The 12,317-nt window shown below is 39.9% G+C and overlaps 1 protein-coding gene across 2 annotated transcripts in view; it reads left to right on the top strand.

The window, feature by feature from the left end:
* Tph2 (tryptophan hydroxylase 2) overlaps positions 1-12,317 on the top strand; it is a 91,249-nt gene that overhangs the window by 5,798 nt on the left and 73,134 nt on the right. For both annotated transcript variants that reach the window (XM_048349793.1, XM_048349792.1), the window contains exons 3-5: positions 130-313; positions 425-525; positions 5,034-5,101. In XM_048349793.1, the coding sequence (XP_048205750.1) occupies positions 130-313; positions 425-525; positions 5,034-5,101 (353 nt within the window). The remainder of the gene's footprint in view (positions 1-129; positions 314-424; positions 526-5,033; positions 5,102-12,317) is intronic.

Raw genomic sequence — 12,317 nt, 5'->3', positions numbered from 1 at the left:
CCAAGAATAAGAGAGATTGTCTTTTCCTATTTGGTGCTATTTGATATTTCATTGCTTAAGAATTGAACAAAACAGCATTCTTTTTTATTATGATGATGATATTTAGAGATATTGCTTATGCTTCCATAGGAAAAACATGTCAACATGGTTCATATCGAATCCAGGAGATCCCGGCGAAGGAGCTCTGAGGTTGAAATCTTTGTAGACTGTGAGTGTGGCAAAGCAGAATTCAACGAACTCATTCAGCTGTTGAAATTTCAATCCACCATTGTGACTCTGAATCCTCCAGAGAACATTTGGACAGAGGAAGAAGGCAAGGGCAGAGTTATGCTTGTTGGGTGATTTTGCAGTCTGACAAGGGTTGCAAAGGGGAAAATGCAATCTGTGAGCTAATATTTTTGATCCTACACTGTGTTTTCAATAGAGTTAGAAGATGTGCCTTGGTTCCCCCGGAAGATCTCTGAGTTAGACAAATGCTCTCACAGAGTTCTCATGTATGGCACCGAGCTTGATGCCGACCACCCAGTAAGTGTCTTATAAAATCCATTTTACATGTGCCCTTCCAGATCCACCCACGGTGCCAGGCCATGTGCCATGTTCTATGCTGTAACCTTTATTGTAGAGCCATTTGTTAAATTTATCTCATGACCCAGGGCAGACTTTCAAATGATTAAGCTTCCTTGTACACATGTGGTGGCTGGAAGCAGGTTAGAAAGATGGTGTTTTCACAGAGCATTTATTTTTTAAGAGGGTTGGGTAGAGGAGGAGAGGATACACTCTGGAGAATATTTCTGTGGAATTAGACAGCTTTGAAATATACTTGTAGATGGTAACCCTTGGAAAAACGATGCACTGAAATTGATCACCCCTATGGGAAACTAGGAAGGACTAGGTATGATGGGGCTCAGTGAGAGAATAAAATTCTTCTTGCCATTTTCCTTGACTAGAGGAAGTTAGGAGTAAAGTAATGTGACTGGCTCCAGCCTCAATGGAAAGGCAGAGGCTTTTAAAATAAGGCTGTGATGGAAGATGTATGTCTTCCCACATCTACTCTGAATCTATCTACCACCATTCCCTCCTATACTCTAATAAAAGTGACCATCTCTAAAGAAATATGATACTTGGGTAAGCATTTCCCATTATTTTCCTCCTCCCCTCTTTACATTAGTTTTTTTATTTAACACAAGAGACCTAGAACTTCTTTCTGGCCAGAATGAAGAATAGTTGATAGTCTGAGAGAAGTAAGCAATGCACTCATTCATTACAGGGATTTTTATTTTCTTTCCCAGTGCCCCTTGTCTAAAATCAGGAAGAATAAAAGGCATGATTACAGGAATGCTTTGTTTTATGAGGCTAATAGTTATGCAATAGGCTTGCTATTTAAATGGAAGATGTTTGGGCCTCTAATGGTGTCACTGCCCTCTGCAGAGTCACTCAGTGTGATCCCAAGTCCAGCGGTGATGCCACTGGGGAATTTGCTTTAATCAGTCCACCACGAATGTAGTTTCAGAACCACTGCTTGAAAGAAACCATGATACTATCAACGCTAAGGAAACTGTCCAGTCAAATAAGTCATTTGGCATAATATACCAAGTCAAACCAATTCAAATATCAAGCAAATAGCCTGACAGACCCAATTTAACTGCATTAGTTTTTCAAAAAGCTGAATCATTTCAAAGAAACAATAATATATTTGTCAACATAGCCTAAAATTTCAGGATATTTCACAGCAAATCACATGTTAGTCTCCTAATCATCAGAAAAACTTTCAACAGTGACTTTAATAATTCTCCATTTGATTGGAGGAAAGAGTTGAGCCATTTCAATGGAACAGCCACAGGAACCACTGACCTTGCTGTGAAAAAAAAGTATCCCAATACCAAATGTAAATTTTCCTGTGCTTAATTTTATTCCATTACTCCTAATTACATCCACTTTATGATACCTTCTCTTATTTTCTGTGCAGCCACTTGAAATAATTGAAAGTACTTAGCAATCCCCTACATCTCTTGCCATTTTTTAAAACCACATCTATTTCTTTTATAAGCACTCTAAATGTTCATTATGCAAAATTTGATATTGGTAAGTTGATGTTTTTTAAGCTTTTACTTGATAAAGATGGGAAGAGCTGTCTAAGCATTTTTTTATGCCTGAGAAAAAGGTTTCAGCTCTTAGATAGACATGAGAAGCCCTGTAATAGGATCATTCAAAAGAGGCTTGGACTATAAGTCATGTTACTGCATTTCCCAAGAAAGCATAGCAGATATACACTAGTGGCTGACAGCCAATTTAATGGACAAGGAAATCACCTGAGAGATTGTTCCAAAATGCAGTAAGTGATGCTACAGGGCTTGAGATTCTGAATTTGTATTGAGTTCCCAGTTCAGGATCACACTGGATGATATGAGGATCATAGGATCTAGGCATCTTTCAACGTAATTCAAAGTCTCTCCTAAGATGCTTTTCAAAAATGTAACATCTTAGAGCTTACCTGAAGCCTATTGAATCTGCAGTTTTAGGGGATAGACCCTAGAATCTGCTTGTACAACGATCTATAGAAGATTCTAGTATGATAACTAGTGTCCCAGTTTAGTTAATCTCAGCCCCAGCTTCCCATTCAAATAATCTGCGAGGAATAAAAACCAATACTGATGCCAGGTTCTCACCCTAGAGAGCTTAAATCAGAACCTCTGGAACATAGCTAGCTTTGGAGTAGTTGTTAAAGCTCTGCAGGTGAATCTAGTATTCTACCAGGCCTGTACTCTTTCAAATGGCTACTTGAATGTCTTTGCAATCTGAGCTGAGCACGTCTGTTTTCTGGATGTGTTTTCAGTTCCTTTTATGTTATTCGAGGAAAGGATGGTAAATTTGTGCATCAGGTACTGTCTGGGTTTTGGGTTGCAAGATTTTCTAAATAAATATATAGGACATGTAGTTAAAATGGAAACATTTGTTGTTTGTCTGAAATTGGAATTTAACTAGGTAGCCTGTATTTTATTTGGTAACCACATCTCTGGCTTTGGTTCAGAATGGATGGCCAAAGGAATGCTGTGTCTCTGTAATCACTGGTGCAGGGAGCATCCCTTCCTTTGCCAGTTCAATCCAGGAAGCTCTGGATCGCCCACAACATTTGTGTAATCACTGCCACTCTAGGCTAATGAGGCATGATGAGTAAATCTCTCTTGCTTCCCTGGAAAAGGTGCAGGTGTTTGCTGAGGAGAGACAGTGGAGATTCTTCTGGAAGCCCAGTAGATTATGTTGCTGTTACCATGGTGTCTGGTCTGGCAGGAACCAGAGAACAGATGCTGTGCTTTTCATGGGACTCTTTCCCTTTTATCATAACCTACTTTCTTTGTGAATAATGAAGGTGCTTGGAAATCTTCAGTTTTCTTACCTCAGCGAGCCTGGTTTTCCTAGGGAGTGTAGAAACATTCACTTTCTAGTGTGACCCTGTCTACTTTCTACAGCAGGGAACCTTTCATAGGTCACAGAACTATTTGTCAATGACCTAACTATGGTCAGAAAAATTTCTCTGTAACATGTTAGAATTTCATAAGCCTGTACATGAACCCTAGTCCAAAAAATTTCCAACTCATATCACATGAAAGAATGTGTTACTGGGCACAGGCACTTCATTTCAACAGGGTCTTAGGGTGATCTGAGGGTGTTTTTCATCTCTTGTCATCATTAGTAATTCTCTCGTTATTCCTGAAAGAGATGTCATTTCCTGCAGAAAGTTTTCTGAAGATTCCTGGCCTTGAGGCTCATTCTTCTTCAGCCAGACAAAAGAAAATGGATGATTTTCTAGTGTTTGGACAACTGTCCCGCCACCTTGCAGAAAGATTTACATTGCTACAAAGGTAGCCTAGACATTTGTGGGTCTTGTTCCTACTCTTCCATGCTCCCAGGGCCTTGCACTTGCTAGGCTACTGCTCTGTTTCTTGAATTACACCCTTAGCCCATCTGTTTTCATATTTTGTTTCTGAGATAGGGTCTCACTAACTTTGCCTTGATTGGCCTCCAACTTGAGATTCTCCTGCTTTCACTTCACAAGTAACTGAGATTATAGGTACTTTGTTCACCCCTACTCATGTAGTCTGGAATCCCATGTTCCCTGTGGCTTACTTATCTGGCATCCACGATCAGTGGTCACTGCTTTCTGGCCATCTGTGAGGTTTGTAGAGGTAAGGTAAGATGTTAAGTGAAAATAATTCCTCTGGGCTTCTGGTAGCATGAACAATCCCAGAACGAATCAATTGTGTGCAGGTATGGAAAGGAAGGGAAAATGAGAAATTGACAAGGGGAGAGATGGTTGACTAAATGAGGAAGTCGTCTTTGAAGTAGTCCACTTGGTTGAAAAAAAAAAAAGGCAGACAAGGTGGATGATTCTCAAGTGGATGATGCTAGATGAGAACCTTGAAGTTGGCTAAGACATATTAAATTTGTAGTCACTCAGATGGAATGGAGCTAACCTGTTCCCCTGTGCATGCATCTCTCATTAGTTTTGCATTCTGTGGCTGTAGTCATAAAATACAGAAAATTCTCTTTAATTCCATATTAATTTGGGGATTTGATGACTATTTGGAATGATAGGGTCTTAAATACATGGCACATTTATTAATTATTTACACAAAGCAATTAAAATTGGGTTAACTTACTCAATAACCATGTTAGAGAGACTTGTTTTAATTAATTGGATAAGATTAACTTGTGATTGAGATCATGTAAATGATCTTGAAAACTGAAAGATATTGTTCAAAATATTAATTTGCTTGCCTAAGCCATTCTGCTTACTTAGTGGAAAGGTAAACTCTAGCCTCAATTCCCACATATCCTAAATTAGAAGAGCCAAATTGAATGAGGTTTTACTGTAAGCATAATTTGCTTTTGCCTGTGTCATCAAGGCGGTCATCTGAGGATAAGATTTACATTTGAATTGAACACTCAATAAACACCACAGTGATTTTCTTTTAGGCTTTCTGCAGCTAATTTTTGGCACTCTGTTAAATAACTTAATCTCTTTTCTGTTTAAGGGATTTAAGGACAATGTCTATCGACAGAGAAGGAAGTATTTTGTGGATGTGGCCATGGGTTATAAATAGTAAGTACCTGTATAACTCTTTCTTGTCACTGGCTAGTTAAGAAAAACACATGCTGTACTAAACAGACCTGTCTTTTCTTCACTTTAACTTTTGCAGAAGGCAGACATGAACCATTTTAAACCCTCAGCAACTCCATAGGCTTTAAATGCCAGCACTGATGGTTGACATCTGGGTATAATTGTAAAATAATGAGACCTGTGGGCTGCATGCCAAGTATTACATTTACACTATTGTGTTTTCAGCTCCATTAAGGCAAGGAGCCATTTCTGAACATTCCGTAAAGCTCAGAAACCATACTTTAATTTTACTTTCGATTTTACTTTTCACTAACTCCTTTTAGTGTCCAGATTGCCTAGTGAAAGTCAAAGATTCAGGGGGTCATTTCAGCAGCCATGGCAGAAAAGAAATGCATTTGCTTTACATGGAAATGGAAACTTCTTATATATTGAAAGGGCTGTAGGACCCTCAGCAGGGTTAGGGTAAAAGTAGAGAATCTCACTTTTTGGGGGGTGAAGACTGTACATCGTGTATGATAATAAATGACAGTGACAGGACAATGTTTGATTGGTAGTATGTTAACTTCAGGCCATTTCTGGAAAAGTAGACATATCCAATGTGAGACTTCTGTCAATACTACGTTTACTAGGATAATTTGCAGATCAGTTCTTTCCTTTTTTGGTTATGTAATTAGATAGTGACACTTATCCTCAGAACAAAATGTGAATCTACCCCCAGTAGTGAAAGAATTCTTTCTTACTCTAGTTGAGACTAGGTGAGAAGTTTGTCCTGACAAGCACAGTTGTCACTGGTGAGAATTTAGGACGTGATATATGTCATAGAGGATATCAGTGGTGCCTTCTTTTCCTCCTTTGTCTTTTTTTTTAAGAACTGTAACACCCAAGTTTTGAAAGTCTAGTGAGATAATTGCACAACTCATTGGGCTAATCTTTACTCATGCCAAGCTTCCCTTAATACCCAGGTGCTTTCCTCTCCCTCTTCCCAAGACCCCAGCAGCCTTCATTTTTTCTCCATCTTGCTTATAAAAACCATGTTTAGTACCACATGAAATTATGCCTTTTTCTTTTGTCTTTCTTCCCCATGGTTCTACCCCTCATGTCACTGTAATGGATTTTGGTATTCTGGATATTGTATATACGTTTATTGGAACTAGTGAAGGGAAGGGGAACATCAAAATGGAGAGACAAAGAGTAAAAGGTGAACCAATGCAACAGCAATACTTAGAAGACAATATTCTGTAAACCAACTGTACAACTCAGGAGTGAGAGTGTGGGGTGGGGGAGGGGATTGCAGTGAGGGGAAGGTGGGAGAAAAGTGAAGGAGGAGGTAATAAGTTTGATAAGAAATGTACTCACTGCCTTATATATGGAACTATAACCCCTATGTACATCACTTTGACAAAAAAAAAAACACGTTTAGGAAAACCAGAACTATTTGGCATATGCTTTTCTCTATATATATCTACTCTGTTCCAAGCAGCACTGGTGACTTTCTACCTCTTACTATGTCAGCACACACAAAGTCTGTCCTGGCCTAAGCACAACTTGATCTTCATAGGCCCTATTATTCTCAACAGCACCATGCTTACTTCCCAGAGTGTCCTAGTCAGCCAAGAGAGAACCCCAGCGACTGATCTGACTTTTTTTTTTTTAAACACTATCCCTGAGATTTTGTGCTCAAGGCTACTGCTGTACTACTTGAGCCATAGCTTCACTTCTGGCCTTTGGGTGGTTAATTGGAGATGAGATACATTGACTTTTCTGTGCCCTGGTGACTTTGAATTGCAATTCTCAGATCTCAGCCTCTTGAGTAGCAAGAGTGACAGACTATTGGCCACTGGTGCCTGACTGATCTGTCTTTTTAAAGCAGGTTCTGATAAGTGGTTGTGGTTGGAATTGGCTCCCTCTAACTCATAAGCCTTCCCTGTGAGATCTGATCAGGGATCCTTAGAGGGTGTGTGGGCAAGCATTCCTTTGGGACATGATCTGCCTACAATGTGGTAAAAGGTCAGTGCCAGACACAGCTTTTCCCATGGATAAAGGAGAAAGATAAATGTGTACTTATAGTATATTCTATGCAGAATGTATCATCTATATCTATCATTTAATCTCTACATGATTTTGACATAGATTTTTTCATAACATGATGATTAAAAAAATAGCTTGAATACTGCTTCTTTCTTTTTGGTAGAGTCCTGAAACTAAATAGAGACAAGTTGATAATGGTTAATACATAGATGAGTCAATCAGTTTCTAAGAAGATTTTTTTGGCCCATCCCGGGACTTGAACTCTGGGCCTGGGCACTGTCACTGAGCTTCTTTTTTCTCAAGGCTAGCACTCTACCTCTTGAACCACAGCCCCACTTCCAGCTTTTTCTGAGTAGTTATTGGAGATAAGAGTCTCAATGACTTTCCTGCCTGGGCTGGCTTCAAATTGCTGTCCTCAGATCTCAGCCTCCTGAGTAGCTAGGATTACAGATGTGAGACACTGGCACCCAGCTGTCATTGGATTTTTAAGAAGAAATGAAACACATGGAGAGAAGAAGAAAGGATGAGGAGGAGGATGGAGGATAAGGTTGTCAAAGAATTAAAAAGCATTTGCCTTTACCATCTTCCTATACTTGAACAGTGAAGTGGAGCTGTGGTGTCTATGTGGCTATAAAAAACAGAACTTGCAGATGGGAACTGATAGAAATGTTATGGTGCATAGAGGAGTTGTGTAGAACGAGGGCATCTGGAGATGTGGTCTCAAACTGGAGTGCTAGAGAGTGCTAAGGCCCAAGGAGTATGGCTCTTAGAACTGAATGTTTAGGAGATGGAGGTAGGCAACAAACTTCCAACTCATCATTTTACAGTGATTATTTCACAGAAACAGCTCTCACAGGACTCACAAACCATCCCTGTTTTCATGAGTACCAAGGAGGCCAAACTATACCCCAGGCACATTGGGTAGATGTAGGATAAAAACAAGGGTGTTAACCTAAGATGACTGGAATCTAGGGACTTTACAACTCACTTCTTGGACTACCCAGAACAGAAGAACTAAGCAGAGAAACAAAGTGCATAGAAATTGGAGGCACTGGAGCCAGACAATCTGGGTTGGAGTGTTGACTCTGCTGTTCATTACCTGGGTGATTGTGATTGTGCTTCAGCGTCTTTATCTATGAGTGTCTAATGCAGGACCCATCTCTTTAAGAGTAGTAAAGATTTAAAAAAAAAAGAGAATGAAGTGCTGTACTTAGCACTATTTCTGGCATGGGACCATGATCATACATCTCATCATTGCTATGTTTCCCCACCACTTTTTCTATAGGCTGTTTGTCCCCTCTTTCCTTTCAAGCTATGTTAATGCCATTTCCTGGGCTGCCTTGTTAGCATAAACAGTAGCTGAAATGTCCCTAGAAATAATGCCTGCAAGAAAATCTTTATCAATAGGCTGTAGAGTAAACTGGTGCTTTTGATCTTGACCAACATCTCTCATCATGGAGTAATTTCATAAAAAAGCAATCCCATTCCCATATTTATAGGGATGAGAGAAATTACCCAAATACCAATAGTAAATTAGAAGCTACTTGTGGATGGATGGAATGAGGAAAGAAGGTGCCCCCCAGGAGCAGGTAAATTAGGAAAATACAAGCCCAAGACTTGTGGGAAGTAGAGGAACTTTTTTGTTCCATCCTTAATATGTTTCCCATTGTCAAGGCTGAAGATTTTCTAAGCATGAGTTTGAGGATGGGTAAGGGATATCCAGATGTGTCTGCATGCATACACATTGTGTGTACTTGTAAGCCCACTTTTGGGCTTCTGAACCTGCTGTTGTGCTGGTAAGGGAGGGGCACAGATGCTCAAAAACTCCACATGGACCTTGGCTATTGTCTCCAGTTTGCTATTTAGCAAGCAAGATTTCTTGTTGGTTTACAGAAAGTAAAGATGCAATTGGAAATCGAGACAGGTATTTTTCTAGTGCTGATGGCTTTATAAGTACACAAAGTAGAGAGCTGTCAATACAATACCATACCTACTTAAAATAAACTCATCTAGTGTACTTCGACCAGATTTTCCAGACCAATGCTGAAGCCACTGGTCTGAGGCTCAGACTACTTGAAATGGAAGTAGACTGAAAATGTCCAGCATATTTAGTCCCAATGCTGATAAAATTGGGACCATTCTGGGGCTAGGGGGAAATGGAGACATATTAAGTGAGGCAATATTTAAATCAGACAGAAGGAATAAATGGTGCCTACTGGGGCAACGGGTATATCAGCTCAATTAAATCATCCTGCCTCTATGTCATGTTATCACACTGAGCTGCATAAATATATGTGATTAAAGTCTATTGATATTACATAAAAGTAATACATCTGACGTGTGGGGAAAACTCAATTTCCTATTGATAATTAGTTAAGATTTCCTGGGCTAAGAAGAATTCAGAAATACAAGGTCAGAAACAGAAAAAGATGGAGTTCAGAGCTTTTGAAGTTGCAGTAGAAATTGCAGGATGGAGTCTGAGGTATCTAAAGGTAAAAAGAAGGGAGAGAAATGAAGTACAGAATAATATATATTGAAACCACAGCCAAGAAGCCCTCTGGGGAATTCCTGTTGAATGCTATATTTTCTATGATAGTCTTGAAAGGATAAAACAGGGGGAAAGAATCAACACAGGCGGAGAAAAATGAAAAAATTCCATTCTATGATGAAAAAAACAGCAGGCTCAAAGTCTGTAATATGGTGAACTCGAAAGAGGCTAGGGAGCGGGAAAGCATCAGCACGCTGCGAGCCGCCAATAGATGCCACTCAAGGCGAGTTTCTGATTGACAGTGCAGCTGAGAAACAGGATTGATTGCCCAAAGGCCCACAGCTGCCCACAGACTTGACTGCACTGGGTGGCACACGTGTTGGGAAGGCCTAATTGCCTCACCAATAATAGCATAGGAAACATTCATTAGTGCAAATATGATTCTTCCTAGAAGACTTGAGAATAAACACCCTGCATGCAGAGGGCATTGCTTCTAAAATCATCCCTGAGAGAATGTCGAATATGAGCCTCACACACTGTGGTCTCCCCGTTCAAATAAAAGAAATCTTAGTATAAACATAAAAAAAGTTGTCCCATGATTCGATAATGTGATGTGCACACAGACTTGCATTTCAGAGGAAATGGAAGCACGTGGGGGGCAGATGGCATGTGGAGGAGGAGAAAATTATGACTGTGATGTTGTTAGCTCCTACGTTTTCTGAAACTATCCAGTTTTCTGTCCCTGGCACCTTCTTAATATTAACCTGAACAGATTTCATAATGGTTAAAATGTTGGGTGGAGGATGGGTAGAATCAGTAAGAATTGACTAGAAGTAAACAAATTTTCTTCTTGGGCTAGTATAATGATTATTCTTCAAATCACATTCATGCATATTTAATTTCATTCTAGTTTTGGTGGTAGTTATAGCAATCCATTTTATTCTCTTGGAAAGAGGCCTCGAGCTCTGACTTTAATTATGCTACTCTTGTTTGCGTAAATTGATTTCAAATATTAACTGTGATTATGTTTTGTTATGAATGCATTTTTTTCGTAGTTGCAATTAAGGTGCACATGAAGCTCATGATCATCTCATGGGGTTTTGAGTGAATTAATTCCCTCCCCACCACCTTTCCCATCCCCCAGCCAGGGATCAGAAATGTAGATGAGCAAATGAAAATGTAACTGGTGGACAAGAGAGTTTCAACAAATCAAAATTTGTGACCTAAATTAAGATTGGAAAATTCTCTGATTTGCCAAGAAAACCCATTTGATTCCAAAGTCAGGGATCTAAGTGTTGTTTTTTTTTTACAGTTTCAGTTTTCTCCTCTGAAAAATCCTTTACTGATTTCCTGGGAGTCTTAATTAATTAATTAATTTGAAGGGATGAAATCAGGGCTTTGTACCTTCTAGGAAGGTGCTTTACTACTTGAGCCATGTCTCTATGCCTCCTTGTAGTATTTTAAGTATCTAAAAGGCATTCTAAGTGAATCCACACGAAATAAATGACATTGGAATATGATGTGCTTCATTGTCTTTTTTTTTTTGGCCAGTCCTGGGCCTTGGACTCAGGGCCTGAGCACCATCCCTGGCTTCTTCCCGCTCAAAGCTAGCACTCTGCCACCTGAGCCACTGCGCCCCTTCTGGCCGTTTTCCATATATGTGGTGCTGGGGAATCGAACCCAGGGCTTCATGTGTAGGAGGCAAGCACTCTTGCCACTAGGCCATAGTCCCAGCCCTCATTGTCTTTTTCAAAACCGCAATCAAGGAATCTAGACTGAAGGCATAGGTTTACTCAAACCTCCCAGCAGCTTGGAGGGCTTTGGTTGCATTCTCCATTTCTCAATGAGGCAGAAGTTGGAGCCTCACTGCCTGGGGTTAGCCCTAATTTTCCTGTCTACCAGTGGAGTGATTTGGGTTAAGACTTCTGGGCCTCAGCCTCCCTATCTTTGAAATTAGGATAACTACTATGTCATAGCATTGCCAGGAGGATTAAATGAGCTAATTTGCTGTCTGCACTTAGAAAGGGTTGTAGGAAGTGTGACATAAATATTTGCTGTTTTTATATGGTACCACTTTCTCACCTGTACTTTTCGTCTACCTTCATTCTTCAAATTATTTTTCTTTTAATTGTACTTATTCTTTGGTTACTCACTAGCTCCAGTCTCCTGGCTAAGGCTTACTTTAAGCCTTGACTTAAATGCTTTGCTGTGGTGGGTGCTAAGGCATTATAAGAATGCATTACTTGTGGAGCTTATCCCCACAAGAGCAGAGGTAGTATAGTGTCACTAACATGTGGCCAAATATATAGGCTTTGAGGAAAACAGGCTTTGAATTCCTGCCCACACTTAGAAGCACTGTGGCCCTAAGTGACCTACTCTCCCTGTCTCAGTTTCTCATCCATTTTTGTTTATTAAATTTAGTTTTTATTACTTTTAAATGGTTTTGCAAAGAGATTTCAATTCAGCATGTCAATTTATTCATTTTTTTGTGGCACTGAGGTTTGAACTCAGGGCTTCAAATTTTCAAGGCAGTCGTTCTACCATTTGAGCCACACCCCCAGCCCTCAACGCAGGGGCACAAGCTCACCTTTCAGGGTTGAGATGCTTAGCAATAGTTCCAGGACCCACAATGCTGACTGGCACAAGGTGGTGTTGAATCTATGGAAGTTATGTTCTCATACT

The sequence above is a fragment of the Perognathus longimembris genome, chromosome 1 (genome assembly GCF_023159225.1).
Source record: "Perognathus longimembris pacificus isolate PPM17 chromosome 1, ASM2315922v1, whole genome shotgun sequence".
Taxonomy (NCBI): domain Eukaryota; kingdom Metazoa; phylum Chordata; class Mammalia; order Rodentia; family Heteromyidae; genus Perognathus; species Perognathus longimembris.
This window is presented reverse-complemented; position numbering and strand designations above follow the sequence as displayed.